This window comes from Megalobrama amblycephala, linkage group LG1 (genome assembly GCF_018812025.1).
Source record: "Megalobrama amblycephala isolate DHTTF-2021 linkage group LG1, ASM1881202v1, whole genome shotgun sequence".
NCBI classification, from domain to species: domain Eukaryota; kingdom Metazoa; phylum Chordata; class Actinopteri; order Cypriniformes; family Xenocyprididae; genus Megalobrama; species Megalobrama amblycephala.
In genome coordinates, this window is record NC_063044.1 from 34,630,750 (window position 1) to 34,649,103 (window position 18,354).

Here is an 18,354-nt window from a genome sequence, read left to right on the forward strand (position 1 = left end):
TGCTCAAAGTTACAAGTTCATATAAAGACATACAAGAGTGTTGGGACAACGATAGACTGCTTTGTTTGAACTCACCAGAACGGTGATCAGTGTATTTGCTTTAATTGGGCTTTTGACCGTTCACTTTTTAATGTTAGTTTTTTCTCTGGCTGCTATAATGTTAGGAACATTTGCTATGGCAAAGAAGGCCAAGAAAAACTCTGGGGATAATCTGTTGGTTATTTACTGATGGTGTCATCACTTATCACTAATAAAAAGTGCATTACAGTATTTCACAATTGCTAAAACACATTTCTTGAAACCATCACTCATTTTCTCAAAACATTAAACACAAATCCAGTCTTCAAACTAATTTCACAAAACCTCTGACTCTTATGGCAAAATCAAACAAAGCTTTCAGATCATACACACATTAAACAATATATAAACACTACAGATCATTCATTAGACACTACATTAAAAAATGGAAAACACAACATCCAGAACATGTTACAGAAAAAAAAGTATATTGTAACACGGTAAACACATTTTGCCATTACATAAAATGTATAGAAATCACAAGTAATGTGAATTTAAAGTATACTGTATGTACTACAAGTACAGTATTATATATATATAGTATTGAATGTCTGTATATACAGTACTTACATACTGCAAACATACAGCAGTCTAAATGCAAATGACTAAAAGGTCAAAGAAAACTCTATAAAAGCATGATACAGTACACAAAAAACAAACAAACAAACAAAAAAACAAAGTTCAGAGTCAGTGAGAGATTCATTCTGCTTCAGCTTCACGTCTTCATGTTGGGTCCGGCCTAAATCAAGTCAAGTCACCTTTATTTCAATTGCAATTTATACTACATAGATAGTCTAGTCTAGTATAGTATAGTATAGTATAGTCAAAGCAGCTTTACGGTGATAACAGGTACATGATGATCAGTAATGCAAAGATTGTTCATTTTGGCTGTACAGCTCTAAAAGAAAATAGTGTCATTGTTCAGCTGAAGTCAGTTCAGTGGTGATTCACTTATATTGTAAAGACCATCAATTATTATGTAAATTACTGTAATTATTTTCCTCTATAAAGCAGTTCTGCAGAAAACAGTGATGTCGTCATCATCTAGGCTAGCTTAGTTCAGTTCTCATCCTATAATGTCAGTACTGTCAGATCAATAATATTGTTGAATATTATTGAATATTGTTGAGGACATTTTCCACATCACAGGCAATGTCATCTCTTGCCAGGCAAAGGGAAAAACCTGTGCTGGATCCAGCCTTGACAGCCTTGTCTCCACACCCCTTGCTCTTTCTCTTCATCATCCTCTTACACATACTCTTCCTCCTCTACTTTTCAGATTGTTTCCATCTATTGTTGGTATATTCAGCACCTGTGTCACCTGTGCACTCTGAACTGACCTATATTTGATACAGTTGATTTGATCACATCATTAGAAATAAGTGTGAATAATTTTGAGTCATTGTGTTTAAAGGATGACAACTGTGTTGTAGTTGTGTTTAACTTTTGCCACATGTATTTACCATTTTGCAACACAGTGCAAAATGTGTTTTAGTGAGTAAGAATGTTTAGAGTTTTGCAAAAAGAGTGGATGAGATTTGCAAATAGTGTCTTAACTACCTGAACTTGTTTAAGGTTTTGCCTACAAAGTGACTGATTCGACAAATGGGTTTAGGCCACTGAGCATTGGGTTCAGAGAATGGGGTTTAGTGTTTTAGCAATTGTGAAATACTGTAAGTCATCAAAGCTGCTGTCCATAAGATTTGCCTTTCTGTCGCCATCTCTGTTTGAAACCTGCAATTGCAGTTATATGCGGAATTATTATCTTTACGTGTGTTGTGCATCGGCCCAGCTGCTCAGCGCGGATGAATCTAATGTTTGGTGTTAGTCACCACATCGGTGTGGATACTGTACTTCGGAATCACAGATTCTACGTCTTCGAAGTATGACCAAAATAAGAATTTTCACCAGAAAATATCTGAACAAGTACATGTTCTGACCAACTAAGGAAAACAGTATTACGCCTACAATAAATTGTGCTGACAATGGTGATTAAATCTGACGATCGCTTACCATGGATCACGTCAAACCATGCAAATTATTATTACTGTTATACTTTGTTCTCAAATTGTAAATGTTAACAACATCAGCATTGCGTGACTATGTGTATTGAGTGTGTGTTAGTGTTACCTGTAGATTTCAATTTCTGTAGCCACTCCTCAGTCCGAAGACTTTTGCTTTTGATTATGGGTTATCCTCCAGTTGTCACTGATGATTGTCATTTGGACCTATCTGGATTAGAAAACTTAAAATGATAAGTTTAATTATTTCAGCTGCTGTGAGAAAAGGCTATGATCCGCTACCAGTAGCATCCTATATGCATAGTCTACTAGCAGGGACTCCTTCCTTTTTGTTTACAGACATGACGTAATGATGCAAAGATGAATGGCTGCATGCTTGAATTTCCCTCGGAAATCCACCAGTACCAATTTTATTATAAAACATTATTACAAGCTTACTTTTGTGAATCGGGTTAAGGTAAGGAGATAGTTTTGAACACTGCCTGCTTATGTACTTGCTCAAAAATTGATTTTGGTTCATTTTTAACAAAAAAAAAAGTTATGGACTGCAGCTTTAAATAATTTTAAATATTGCTCTACCAACCCTGTAATACTGCGATGAGAGCCAGCAGTGTTGTTTCCACAAATATTTTTTCCTCCAAACATTTTGAACTACTGTGTCATTTAGACACACACAGACATCAAGAATCAGCATATGAATCTCAATAACAATGACATGCTTCATGCTGCAATGCATTCTAGGAACTAGAAACTCATCCGTGGCTCCCAGAATTAACATGTCACCGTTGTTGAAATTCATACGCTGATTCTTGATGTCTGTGTGTTTAAATGCCTTACAGACACACAGTAATAGCAGCCAGAGAAAAGCTATCATTAAAAAGTAAAGGGTCAAGAGCTCAACTAAAGCAAACACTTCAAATGACACAGTCTATTGTTGTTCCAACACCTTTGAATGTCTTTGTATTAACAACTTATAACTTTGAGTAAAACATGTATATAAAAAATATATTGTCACATATTTTTAAATATATGTAAAGCAGCAATTTCTTAAGTATAATTCAATATATTTGAATATATAACCCAATGTAATATTCTGTATATTTTTCAACAATAAATATATGGAAATATATTTTCTTTGCATAAAGGTACCCTTCTTACACATTTATTATTATATAATCATTTTTGTCTTCTCCTATTTCAGCTTTGATGATGTGAAGCACTATCTTCAGCGGCATCTGACAGAAGTTGAGCAGAGTAACATCATAGAGGAAACTGATAAAACTGAACTTTATTCCTTGTACATAAACTGTTTGGAGGTGTGTATATCACTGCCCTCACCAACTCAGTTCACTTGCCATATTTTATGACTTAGTTGATGTTTTCTAGATTCTATCTCTGCATATTCTAGGCTTCTCTCAGAAGAGGTATTTGAAGAATTTACATGTTTGTTGAAAACCTTAATGCTTTTCCTTCAACATCCATTCAAACTCAAATATTTAATTTCATGCAACATTTAGATCAAAATGATTTGAGTCTATGTAAACATTAAATTCAGTCTAGTTTGCCCAAACCTTTGACGGGTAGTGAAAGTGTATTTTGTAATTTTAAGCATAACCCTAACCAAATTTTGTTTATGCTTAAAGATGTAAAAATGTAAAGAAAATGTATGTGCTGAAGGAAATGTAGGTTTTAAGATTGATTTTTACTGATTAAGAAATCTCCTGTGTCTGCAGGACTCGATGTATGATCGGACACAGTGGCACTCTGTGGCGGAGCAGCAGGCCTGTTTGCAGGAGGAAACTCGCTTTCTGCTGGAGTTCCTTCACTCTGATTCTGTGTCTGCACACACTGCATCTATAGAGCACCTGCAGCAGGTGGCCAGAGTTCGACTGTGCCTGGATATGGCTGCTGATCTGCTAGTCAACAGAGTGACTAGTGCTGGTGAACACAAGTCTTTCGTGTTTGTGCTTTAGTGCCTAAAATGATCTCACAAAACTTGTCAAGAACATGTACTAGTCACATTTAACCCAAAAATCAAAAGAAACAAAAAATATTATATTGTGCATAAAAATATAACCTTATTTTAGGACCTTTTAAGATTTTTTTTTAAATAATGTTTCTGTTGATATTGATATTGGTTTCCTCATTTTAGGTGTACACGATGATCCTTCGGCTTCTGGTCCAAGGTTTTTCAACAGTGTGGTTGATCTGTGCTGCCGGAGCAGAAATGACTGGTACAGGGTTTACCTCATCAGAAAAATCTGCAGTCTTCATGGGGTTGAATATGTCCAGAAACTTCTGCCACAGGAAGGGTTCAGGTGGCTATTTCCTCAGGAGATTCTTGAGTCGGTGGGTTTTAGTTGATTTAATTTCATAATTCTGATATGAGTATTTGTGCTTTAACTGCTAAATGAATTTCTTTCAGAATGAAGATGGCAGCCAGATTGACCAGTATCTGGCATGTGGAATGGACTACAAAACTATTAGAGATGCCGTAGCCAAAGCGATGCTAGATTGCAACATGAATGGAATACAGAAAGCCATTGAGGTATTTATTTACTCCTTTACACGCACACATAACACATAAACACAGTGTTCCAAAACCTAGGGAGCGTCCTGTAGGCCATACATCTGTGTGGCAGTGACCAGGGTCAGAAATGAGTGCTTGGGGCAAAAATGGCACCAAAATGAAAAAAAAAAATATTCAAGATGAGGGTTTAAATAGGACCCTGCACAATTTAAACTGTATCTGTTATGGCTGCTGCGATTTAAGTGAAATGTAAAAATCTTCTTCTTCTTCTTCTTCTTCTTCTTCTTCTTCTTCTTCTTCTTATTATTATTATTATTATTATTATTATTATTATTATTATTATTATTATTATTATTATTATTATTATTATTATCAATGGTGAAAACACTTTTGTTGAAACAATGATGCCATTCAAACATTTGTGGTAGAATTCAAAAAAGAAAGAAACTAATACTTTGATTCATCAAGGATGCAATAAATTGATCTAAAGTGACAGTGAATAAATTTATAAAGTTACAAAAGATTTATATTTAATAAATGCTTTAATACATTTAATAAATAATTTTAATAAATGCAAATAAATGCTGTTGATTTAAATTTCTATTCATTAAAGAACCCTGAAAAAACTAACACCATTTCCACAAAAATGTTAAGCATCACAACTGTTTTCAAAATTGATAATAATAATAATAATAATAATAATAATAATAATTAATAATACATGTTAATTGAGCAGCAAATCATCATATTAGAATGATTTCTGAAGGATCATGTATTTGAAGACTGGAGTTAATGACATCACAGGAATTACATGTTAAAATATATTCAAATAACACCCATATTTTGTGGTTGTGTCCAAAATTAAGAAATTATTGGAAAGATATATTTGACACCCTTAAAGAAATCTTCCAATTTTTAAATCCCAGAAGACCCCATAATAGCTCGTCTAGGTGTGTGTCCAGAGGGCGTTAAGGGGAGAGCTAAAATATATTTACTACAAATTCTATTTGCTGCAGTCATCAAATGTATTACATGCAGAAGGTTAAAACCTGACCCCCCATCATACAATGCCTGGATTCAAAAAGTATGGGAGTTGTACAAAATGAAACAAATCACATATGCATTACGACTTCAGAAAACTATTTTCTTAATGAGGTGGGCTCCTGTAATGCCTTTAATACTCCAGTGATCAAGAGCTATACTATCACATTCACCCTGTGCTCATCTCATCAGTAACATGGGAAGTCCCAATTAGACAGTAGCAAGGCAATTGTGTCATTAAGGGTGGTTTGCCTACAGTTCAGGCTGCAGGGTTGCCGAATAACTAAAGAAAACTTTATCAGCAGGATGGTAGAAAACGTCTCAGGTTACGTATGTAACCATGTTTCCCTGAGAACAGGGAACGAGACACTGCTTTTGAAATGCAACAGCCTATGACGTCATCATAGCGTGACCCGGAAGTATATAAGGAGCCCCTAGAGAACCAGTCAGTACCTTATCGTCTGAAGGGACTGTTCAGCAGGCAGCCCCGATGTATGGCTAGGAAATACAGTGTCTTGTTCCCTGTTCTCAGTAACCTACTGTAAATACGTAACCTGAGACATTCCCTTTCAAAAGGGAACTCTACACTGCGTTTGAAATGCATATGGGGAACGATATACCCACGCCGCCATGCTTGAGGGGAGTGCATGCCAAAAATGGCTAGACAAACGTCAGAACTAGCAGCTTCAACTGAAATGCCAGAACCACTCCCCCTATGGGTCAGACATAGGCTGTCAGTGACAGCATTCCCTATGGCCAAACAGCCCAAGCTATAAGCCTCAAAGAGGCCTTCTGCAGAAGGCCTACCAAGGCCGTTCAAAGGCTTCTGGAACCAAGCTTCTTTTCAAAGAAAAGAGGGTAAATTTAAGGGAATGTGGCCAGGGGGCCAGAGGGAACCCTAGCCAGTCACTTGTCAGGGGAACGTACTCGACCCTGATTACCACCAGGGAGGCCGACCTGGGGCCGGTTGCATAAATCTATTGGTCTACTTTTACAGAAACCTAGTCTTGGCTAACAACCTGTCTGATCAGAGTCTCAAATCACATTCTTCAGAGAAGATATCCAGCAAGAGTGACTGCAAAGAGGCAGTAACCAACTCAGACCAGAGCGTAGAGATGGGCATCTCGGAGAGCAGGATTCAGCTTAGCGCTTTTTATCCTTACCAATGAGGGGAGTAACACTCTGCTCAATCCTAGGATCTACTCAGCGTGTGATTATTTGCACTGAGGAGGCTGTGCACTCTAAAGGAACCCAACAAGGAGAGTACATTTACCAGCCTGGGGGCTGATCCTCAATAAGGAGGCCTCAGAGAGGCCTTCAACCACTGACCAGCTTAGGGTGCTAAGTACTATGCAGGACAACCCTCAAACGAGGGGAGTACAGAGCTTAACCTAACAGATAAACCGTACTGTAGGCACAGAATCATGGAGGCCCCGGAAGGGGCCTGCAACATGACGCAAATTCAAATTGTGTAGAAATGCCTCACAGCAGCTATGCGAAAGGCCAACATGTGAATCTACAGGCTCAATCTGCTAAAAGAACACTCAGATGTGGTGGGAGGAAGCTTAAAGGGCAGCCTGTGAAGGCCACACACCTAGAACAACTTGCTTGCTGTTAAGCAAGATCCCACAAACATGGAACTCACTCGGAATGAACTCAGAGTTTAACTAGCAGATAAGACTGTAGAGTGTCCACATATTACAGTCTACCTCAACACATTCCAACAAGCAGTGTACTCAGTAAAAACACTTCTTACTCTTTAAACAAGAGGAGTACAAACTTTCGCCATCATGCTCTGAAGGAGGTCCAAACAGGACCTACGACTTCAGAATGACACGGGTGTCAACCTGTGGCAGTGCTAGTTTCCAAGTGAGCAAACTCTAACTGAAACATCTACCAACAAGCCTTGTAATACAACAAGCCTTGTAATACAACAAGCTATTGTGCGCTGAAGGAGGCCCAAATGGAGCCTTCTGCTACAAACAACACGAGTGTCAGCTTGTGGCACTGTTCAAGCTCTAAGGGAGCAATATATGAAAACCAAACTATGTAGTGAGGTTAGCTTTATTAAACTCAACCCGAGCTTATACATTCTAACAGGCAATATACTCAGTAAAAACACTTTTTATACTTTCAGCAAGTGGAGTACAAACTACGTCACCATACTCTAAAGGAATACCCTAGGGAACAGGAGCTTTCATAAAAACCTACAACCATATCACTTAAGCTTGAACATAGTTCAGGGGGTTCAGGGGAAAAACTGAAGTCAAAGTACCACTAGATAGTTATGGGGGAACAGGGCCACAGCAACAAAGTTTCTATTCAAATAGTGAAAAGGGGCCTTCACCGCCTGAGACCACAGCACCAGGGAGACAATAGTCTGCTACCTTAGCTGCTATCTATTTTGCACCTACACTGAAGGGACAGTGGGCCTTGGCTTGACAACCCCTGATAAGAGGAGGCCAGTAATAGGAAAACTATACTTGCATAACAGGGGTAGTGTAAAAAGGGCATAAAATACTACTAGCAGACCGCCTAAATCCTAGTTCTAGCCTAGGCCAGCTATAGCTGTGGGCCTATAAAGCCAACACATAAGCATAGATCTGGCTGGGGCTAAGAAACAACAACCTCTGCCTACGACTCTCAACTGAGAGGAGGCAAACTCTGAGAATACTAAATTTCTACAGTAAAGCTCAGAGGAGCAAAGCTCAACCAAAGCACACAATGTCAGGTGGCCTGTAAGGCCGACGCTAAACATAGATCTATCTGAAGTTAGTGAAAGCTAATCTCACAACTCTAGCATTTACCAGAGGAGAAACTAATTAACCAAAAGGTGGCTAACAGTGCGGCTTAAAGGGATAGTTTTAGATAGATGATTTTTAACTCCAACCGTTGCCGTCTGTCAGCCGTATAATGCATGACAATGGGAATTCCATCCATAAGAGTAAAAAAAAAACATGCACAGACAAATCCAAATGAAACCCTGCATCGATGTCCTAAAACACGAAACGATCGGTTTGTGCCAGAAACCGAACAGTATTTATATCATTTTTTACCTCAGCAAGAGTAAGACCCAAATCATTAGATGCAGCGGCTGGGGTCTCATTTATAAAACTTTGCGTAGATTTTATCCTAAAACTGTACGTATGCGCAAAAGCTAGATTCTGCGTACGCACAAAAAAAATCAGATTTATAAAACCATGCGTACGCCAGATCCTGCGCACAAATCCCTTTATAAATCCCAGTGAGCGGAAGATTGTGCGTACGTGCATCTCCACCCTGTCTCCTCCCCAAAATCACCATATATGGTGCTTATGACGCCTAGTTTTACTATGCATAACCTCATCTACATATCATTTCCATACATATTCCCATCCACGTGACACCATGGTTAACATTTGTGCCATACACATTACATTGCTAAAAATCATCCAATATTCTTGTTTTAGAATAAATATATCAAAATATGCATAAAAACAAAATTGTATTAAATACTTAAAATAAAGGTTTTAGAATAGTGTTGATTCATTCATTTCCACTGGCCAAATAGTATTTTAATTGTTTTAAACCATTCGAATCAAATTTATGAAGTTTTGCTGATGAGGTGAACATATCTTTTAGGAAGTTTATAGGCTATATTTTTTAGTGGAAACAGATTGGCCTACTTATTTATTGCAATGTAAATACAATTGTCTTTCTCGGCGCTTCAGTGAAGTATTTTAAAAAGGAAACGTGCAAATCTTACCGTTTTCCTCAAATGATATCCTTCATATATAGTGGTAATTGTTTGAAGATCCTTCACACGACATCAACACCTCCGTGCAGCTGCGGTTATACAGTAAGATATTATCATTCAAACAGGACAACGGACCGTTCGACCACCGAATCCAGCAGTGTCTTCCATAATATCAAAGTTAAGTGTGCATCACTGATCATCGTTCTCGCTAAAATATTTTGTCATAACATCTGCAGTTTAGTTTAAAGAGGAATTATTGTGCTCCTAGCGCTCCTCGCTGTCATTAAAGCAGCGTGTCACAGGAAAAGTGATCGAAAGTAGCCTAGCACATCTACTATCTGAATTCATATCACGTTTGATTAACTTCTCCGTAATGACTGCGTAATGTAATTTCAGTGCTTATCGCCATTAGTGAAAGTGTAATATTAATGTAAATGTGTATATCAAAATGAAAACGTGAGTTTCCATGCGAGTTTAAATCATTATTTTATTTATTTAAACTGTTATTGTGAACATGCACTGTATTTATGATTAGGACTCATAATAAGGATTTAAAGTGGTTTACCTTCATCTGCCGTCAGTCCCTCAGCTCACCATCTGTGTCGCCAATTCCCTTTGTCTCCAGAATGTGCGTACGCACAGTTCAAAGTTTGCTTAAACGTGCGCACATTCTCCCATCAAGTTTGTTTTTTATAGATCACAACCTTTGCGTGGGAACTGCCATACGCACGTTTCCAGCCCCGTTTCGTGCGTACGCACGCTTTATAAATGAGACCCCTGGTCCTTCTCCTCTCAAGGAAAAGACCATAAGAGAGTGGAGCATTTTCCAAGTAAAACACACTCACAATAACAAACAGACAGATCCCACAAGAACTGCCTGTACATGCTCTTTTGTTCTCATAAAAAACAACGTTATAAGTTATAACGTTATAATCAGATGTCAACACTATGCAACACAGATGCATACACTTCCTGAAATGTTTGTCAGACATAAATTGTTTTACCTTAATATCGGTTTGATATCGCTTACTTTCAAACAAAACAGTCCCTGAAGACGAAAAGATACTGACTAGGCGCACCTTATGTCATGGGTCGTGCTATGATGACGTCATAGGCTGTCGCCGGCCAATAGGATTGTCGTGAGTTGATATTGTTTTCAGACACCGGTTCACGCGGAGGCGTTCCCTATATGCGTTTCAATGCAGTGTAGAGTTCCCTTTCGAAAGGGAACTGTACATTTCTTGTCTATTATCACCCCCTGCAACTTTTACATCTGACAGAAATAAGCTCAGTTGTAATAGCAATATATGTGTGAGAGCGTTGCTATAGTGTGACAATATTGTATTGCAATAGGTAGCACTTCAAAGTTAATACCAAATCAGAACTAATTCGCACATTACATTTCATTACATTTTCATTACATTTGTAATGAAAGAGTTTGACAATATCTGGTTATGGTTGCACTTAAAATAGTTACAAAATAGATGAGATGATAATAGCTTGATAATACCTGATAATACCATTAATCATACCCAGCATATATGTTGAATGTTACCTGAGAGATAGGAAGGGGGAGAGATAGAGACTTTAGAAAAGAGAAGAAATCCCCTCCTTGACCATGTGACCAAACCCAAATGTGAGACATTCAAACTGACCAATCAGAAGATTAGAACTTCCCCCACTGTACTAAAGATGTGACAATTTGTAGACCCCTCATATTATACACATCTTGGCCTATAGGCCTTGATCACTATCAATACCTTTGTGCCTTCCAAATGGCCCTTGTAGCAAGAGAGAAGGGGTTGAAACAGCAAAGCAAATATCTTTGGTCATTTTCAATCTTACAAATCCCCCCTTGGCAACCATTGGCCACACCCATAAAGTCCAAAGGTGGCACAGTCTGCTTAATATGCAGTCAAATTCTTGGCATTTCCCTTCCTCACTGTTAAATTGCTGTATCAGTGCTGATCAGTTGATATGTCTTTTGAAACATCTTTGTTTGAAGGACTGCAACTGCACACCCATGAAGAAAGCTGTTTATCTGCTAATGGCTTTGTTCAGAGAAGTCACGTCCTTGTACAGAATTGGAAACGCCAACATGCATCCTAAACCTGAGGTAAAAACACAAGGCATTTGATGTTTTAAAAATCTGAAAACGTTCTGACTCATCATTTTGGAAGAATAGTTTATAGATGTTCAAAAGTACAAGAGAATAATAATTATTACTAAAAAATCATGATTAAAAGAATTATTTTCTTTCATATTTTGAGATTAAAGAGCTTGATGTCAAATGAAAACATTCATTTACAGTATTACACAGATGACTACATTGACACATGACCACCGTCTATGTTTAGGCATGATCAGAAACTTGGTCCCCTGAGTCAGTTTTTGATAAATGTATCTATACCTGATATTCATGTTGTGTTTGTTTTCTGTAGCAATGTGCTGGCCTTGGAGATTTCATCAGAAGCTCGGACGTCTTCGTCAATAATGAAATGAGGGCGTTTGCTGAAGCGCTGGTGAATAATCAACTGCATGCTTTGCATGTACAACCTCAGATGTCAGGCAGAGAGTTTGTACTTGTGGAGGTCACAGTGCATATGGCTGCAGTCCTGCTGTGTGGAAATTTGCCTTTACTGCAGCCACTGCAGCGGCTGGCGCTGTCCACAAACAACATGATGGTATGAACCCTTCACGCTATGACATGGAGTCACACGGTGACTGGAATGTGTCAGGATTGTGATGTTTCTGTCATGTTCTCCTCACAGGCTTCATTCATCCCAACTATGCCTGATGACATGTTGGCTGTTGCCCAGCAGGCCATGGGACAGCTTCATTGGTATTGTGAGTGACAAATTCTATAGCACCACAGAATCCAGTGTCATGCTAAATTCAAGACCTGTCAAAATTATATGCACCCAGTGTCTAATTCCTGATCAGAAATGCAAAGTTAAATCACATGTGCCTCATGTTAATGTAATCATAATTAAACAGAAATTCGTAATCAGAACTTTCATAATATAGGAGAATATATTTGATATTGTTTGCCTGGGTATTACAGACAAATATAGTTTTCTGATATATTGAGTATCTTTCTGTTGTGATGCCTAAAATAATACAATGATGATGATGATAATAATAAATGTATGTCCACTTCCTCATGATAAGACCATATCTTATTTTGCCTTCACATGCTTTAATAATGTGAATTATCGTAAATACTAATTAATAATTAAAATTTGAACATGAACGGCCTCTGAAGTCGTATTTACCACTGGGAAGCTCGTAGATAATTTTGATACCCAAGTTCCCGAGTTTGGCGTGCCATAAACTATAAACATGGCAGAGGGGAGAACGATTGCTGCTGTTACTGGTATGCTTTATTATTTTTTTCAACAACAACTACATCGCCTTTTCCTTTCATTAAAGAGCATGTTTACATATATGAGTTATCATTTAAAGCGTATTGTATGCTTTATTCACAGCAAATATTGCTGAAGTTCCAGACAAATTTGTATTTGACCAAAATTCCAGTCCAGACAAAGATGGCGCGGTAAATGTTTATATGGTTGTCAATGAAAGGTACTCTAAATATCATTTTGTATTTAATACGATTTTCCCAATAAATAGGCATGAATAAACCTGGTGTCCTAAACATGATTCCTGTTCTTTCCAACAACAAAAGCACTTGATTGCGACAAGCTTGTCATCATGACTTTAGAAGTGGGCTTAAATGCTGAACATTTTTACTGAATAATTGTTCACAAGACTAGAAACACATATTAATAAAGTAAAAGGGAAAACCTTTTTGAAATCTTTTTGATTTACACATTTTAATTTTTAAGAGTACATAACTAACATGTAATTATTGTAGGATTTCTACTTTGAGCCAATAGAATTGCTTCAAGGATGGTGAAATTTTGACAGGTCTTTGACATTGACAAGGCATTCTGCTTTTGGAGAATTAGATATCACTTTTTTAATTTAATTTCTTAATCTCTGGTGTTCTTTTGATCTTGACAGTCTGTCCTAATGGTCATCCATGCACTGTTGGTGAGGTAGGGTCATGTGATTTAATTCCTATGATTTGGCTTATCATCACTGTATTATCTATATATTAAGTCTCAGAACACAGAATTAGATTTAGTCTAGTCATTTTCTTAAAATTGAAATTTTCCTCTTGCTTATGTCCAGTGTGGTCGACCCATGGAAGTTGGTCGCTGTCCAGACTGTAATGCACAAATAGGTGGCCTCAACCACAACCCTGTTCAGGGTTTCCAAACCATGCTGATACAGTAAGTTACTCTTGCCAAGAATGCTTGTTGTTCCTCTTTTATTCTGTATAGTTTTGTTAAATATAATTTATTAGCTGTCTCTCTGAAATACTTGATTCTGATTCAATCGCTGCATTCTGCAGTTAAATATTTAATATAATAACCTTTAATTGACCATTGTCACAGCCAGCCAATGCACTACAAAGTTTGAACACGACTAAATTTGTTTCTCATGATCTTAAAAACTTTTCATCTAAAGGTTTAAACATAAATTATAAATAGTTTTGCAGACAAATATAATTGTGCCCAAGTATGAATTTCTAGTAACAATTTACAATAAGTTTCAGTTTTTTAACATGCATTGGGTGTCATGAACAACAACTTTTTTTGTAGCATTTCTTAATATAGGTTATTGCTATTTTACTAGCTGTTCTTTGTTAATTCTTGTCTGTTGATTTATATACTTGTCTGTTAATTTTATATACTGTTCTTTGTTCATTCTTGTCTGTTTATACAATTACTAATGCAAATTTGAAAAGTTTAAAATGCATTAATATATGAAGACAACCAGATTAACCAAGATTAATACTGTGAAGGCTGTAGAACAGGGGTCCCAAACTCAAATTGACTGGGGGCCGTTGCTGTGATTGACACCTCATAGGAGGGCCATCTTAACATTCAAGAAAGTGATAAATTTCTGAAAATGTTCTTTCCTTTGCATTTTCCTTTCCTTTTCCTTTCCTGCTGCATTGTAATTGTCCTAAACAGATTGTAAGTTTTTATTAATTTAACAGAAATTGCAATCATGTGTACCATTTTCTCAAAACTATGCACAAAATTTTCAGATGTTTTCATAAAAGTTCATATATCTAACCAAAACTTTAATATATCAATCAGTTTAATATACAATAACGACTATTTTTATTGGCTTTACACATCACAAATATTTATGTACCATTTGTCCAAACACAACAAACAAATCTCTGGAATTTGTCACATTATCAAATGCACATGGTATGTTTTCAATTAGCCCCAAACTGACATCTGCTTGATTAATAATACACACAACACAGGATATGCATTTTTCCCAAATGTTTGCGCATTTATCAAAATTGCATTATGTAACGTATAAAATAAAGTATAAAGTATAAAAGGGAAAGTAATATTCTGAAGTTTTAAAGCCGTTGAGATAATTGAAAAACTTTTGCCCGGCAAATTGTATATTCTCAAATGTCAGGGTGACACAACTGCAAATATTTTATCAACTCACAAGGTAATAACGTTAAGCCTGATACTGTAATGTAACATCCACCGATCATTGTGGCAGAGTGAAAAGGTTTGTAGATATCTTACTCATTTGGTCTCTGCAAACTCATGCGTCAGGATTTTATGTATGGAATTTTCTTCTGCTTTAAACACTGTCAAGTCAGGTCATCTTCATTCATGCCTTCTTGCATTCTTGCCGTTCATTTATGCGTTTAGTTTATAGGTTTGCGTGTTTGAGTGTTTATGTGCACAGAAGCTTGGTCTTTTTAAAAAAAAAAAAAAAAAAAAGTGTTATTGCAAAATTACTTGTCTAGTCTGCATAATACATAAAAATTAGTTGTGTCCACGGATCTATGCGAACTAGAATAATTTTGATAACGTTTTATCTATACATAGGGAAAGGAAAGGGAAGGAGGTCTTTGCAGGGAATAGTTTGGGGTCAGGGCTGCGTTATCGTCATGTCTAGATGCAGGTCCTTCATCCCATCTGGATACAGCCTGTATCTGGCAGGCTGCGGCAAACCTCAGGATAAACAGAGAGAGACTAATATTAGCGTAGATGCCATTCTTCTTATGATGTACCGAGTACATCAGGTGTTATGGGAAGTGTTCCCGGTTCCGGCTGACCTAATCTATGCAGCCTAACAATTTACATGATTTTAATTATAGAAGTAGATAATGTATTATGTGTATGCAAGTTTAAACAGATGTGTTTTTAGTCTAGATTTAAACTGACAGAGTATGTCTGCTTCCCGAACAGTGATAGGAAGACTGTTCCAAAGTTTAGGTGCTAAATAGGAAAAGGATCTACCGCCTGCGGTGGATTTTGATATTCTAGGTATTATCAACTGTCCAGAATTCTGAGATCGCAATAGACGTGAAGGACTATAATGCATTTAAGAGCAAGTACTGGGGAGCCAAACCATTTAGTGCTTTGTAAGTGAGTAGCAAGATTTTAAAATCTATACAATGTTTAATAAGGAGCCAATGCAGTGTTGACAGAACCGGGCTAATATGGTCATACTTCCTGGTTCTAGTAAGTACTGTAGCTGCTGCGTTTTGGACCCGCTGTAGTTTGTTTAACGGGCGAGCGGAACAACCACCCAGTAGCCTTGAGGTCATGAACACTTGAACTAACTGTTCCACATTTGTCATTGAATGCATATGCCGTAGTTTAGATATATTTTTAAGTTTGAAGAATGCGGTTTTACAGATGCTAGAAACATGGCTTTCAAATGAAAGATTGGTATCAAAGAGTACATACACCTAGGTTCCTAACTGACGACGAAGACTTCAAGAAGCAGCCATCAAGTGTTAGACAGTATTCTAGGTTATTACGTGCAGAGGTTTTTGGTCCAAAAATTAGTATCTCTGTTTTTTCTTAATTTAGTAGTAAGAAATTACTGGTCTTCCAATTTTTTATGTCAGCTATGCATATGACCTCTGGAAGCATCTCTTTCAATAGCTTAGTCGGTATAGGGTCTAACATACATGTTGTTGATTTTGATGATTTAACAAGTTTAGAGTATTCTTCCTCTCCTAGAGCAACGAATGAATGGAATTTTCCCTCAGGGACACTACAGTGCAATGTCTGACGTGATACTGTAGTAGATGGTTGCATGGTTATAATTTTCTAATATTGTCAATCTTGCAAGTAAAGAAGTTCATAAAGTTAATACTGCTGTGCTGTTTGGAAACATCAGAAGTTGAAGCTCTATTTCTCGTTAATTTAGCTACTGTATCAAATAAATATCTAGGGTTGTGTTTGTTTTCTTCTAAGAGATTTGAAAAATAAGTAGATCTAGCATTTTTTAAGGCCTTTCTGCACTCAATCATTCTCTCTCCGCGAAATGCGAAAAACTTCTAGTTTTGTTTTCTTCCAGCTGCGCTCCATTTTTCTGGCAGCTCTCTTAAGAGCCCGAGTGTGCTCGTTGTACCACAGCATTGGATTAGTTTCCTTAATCTTCTTAAAGTGCAGAGGAGCAACTGAGTCTTATGTGCTGGAAAAGACAGAGTCAATAGTTTCTGTTGCAACATCAAAGTCTTCTAAGCTGTCTGGTATGCTAAGGCGAAGAAACTGATCAGGAAGATTATTTATAAAGCAATCTTTGGTAGTAGAAGTGATGGTTCTACCATATTTATGGCAGGGTGGTGGTTTTGCAGCCTTGGCTAAATGGTAGTATACGCGAGTCTAAATAATGATCCGAGATGTCATCACTCTGCTGCAGAATTTCTACTGCATCAATATTGATTCCATGTGACAATATTAGCTCTAAAGTAGACTCATTTAAAGTAGTGTAATCGTCTGGTTTTAGCCAGGTTTCTGTCAAACACAGCAAATCTAGATTATTGTCTGTGATAATATAATTTACAATAAGTGCTTTTCAAGAAAGGGATCTAATATTCAGCAGCCCAAGCATCTGTTTATCAGTATTATCTCTGTTTTTTATTTGTTGAACATCAATTAAATTTTTACCCTTAAATGGGTTTGGAAGTTTTTTGTATTTGCTAATTCAGGGTACAGACACAGTCTCTATGTGATAATATCTAGGTGAAAGAGTTTCTATGTGTTGGGATTTATCTGACTTCTGTGACGTGAGACGGCTAGCAGACGGTCGGTTTAGCCAGTCTGTCTGCTGCTTCCTGACCTGGGCCCAAGTTTGTCATGTTTCAGTGAATATAACTTTTGAACACACTTTTGAGGCGTCTGAAGGAATTACAGGTGCATCAAACTCTGATTTTATGGATTAATAGTCTCTTATGGGACCAGCCACAACATTTCCTGGTAAATGGCAAAAAGTCAGAAAATATGGTTTAAAAAACTGGTCTCCCACAGGGATGTGTTTTATCCCTAATTCTTTTCTCTATTTATACAAATGAGAAAACCTGTAATAATGAAAATGTGATGCTTATAAAATTATGTAGATGTCATGGCACTGGTGGGATGTGTGAAGGATATCCAATCACTGGACAGTTATTTTAATTTTGTTAATTTTCTCACAGCCTGGATGTAGGACACTTCTTTGCTGCTTAATATTAACAAAACTAAATAAATGTGTTGTGGGGCTAATAATGCATGCACACTTTTAAAAGTCTTTGTTACTAAGTCTTTCAAGGAAGTTGAACATGTGGGATCTTTTAAAAATATGTGTACAGAGATTGACTCCCAATTTACATTTGATAAGCATTCAGACAGTGTTTTTAAAAAGGCTTACCAACATCTAGACTTACTGAGGAAATTGAGGAGTTTTAACATTGAAAAAGACATTCTGATAGTGTATAAATCACTCATTGGATCTGTGCTCAATTTTAACATTGTATCCTGGTTCAACTCTCTTTCTGATAAATGCAAAAACAGACATTATAAAAGGATATAAAGGATTATAAACATGGCTGGTAAAATTAA

General features: G+C 37.0%; 1 protein-coding gene across 4 annotated transcripts in view; it reads left to right on the forward strand.

Moving 5' to 3' along the window:
- rnf213a (ring finger protein 213a) overlaps nucleotides 1-18,354 on the forward strand; it is a 62,974-nt gene that overhangs the window by 33,900 nt on the left and 10,720 nt on the right. For all 4 annotated transcript variants that reach the window (XM_048190901.1, XM_048190909.1, XM_048190918.1 and 1 more), the window contains 9 exons: nucleotides 3,301-3,415; nucleotides 3,833-4,040; nucleotides 4,252-4,448; nucleotides 4,525-4,647; nucleotides 11,412-11,522; nucleotides 11,848-12,090; nucleotides 12,178-12,253; nucleotides 13,433-13,467; nucleotides 13,604-13,704. In XM_048190901.1, coding sequence (XP_048046858.1) covers nucleotides 3,301-3,415; nucleotides 3,833-4,040; nucleotides 4,252-4,448; nucleotides 4,525-4,647; nucleotides 11,412-11,522; nucleotides 11,848-12,090; nucleotides 12,178-12,253; nucleotides 13,433-13,467; nucleotides 13,604-13,704 — 1,209 coding nt within the window. The remainder of the gene's footprint in view (nucleotides 1-3,300; nucleotides 3,416-3,832; nucleotides 4,041-4,251; nucleotides 4,449-4,524; nucleotides 4,648-11,411; nucleotides 11,523-11,847; nucleotides 12,091-12,177; nucleotides 12,254-13,432; nucleotides 13,468-13,603; nucleotides 13,705-18,354) is intronic.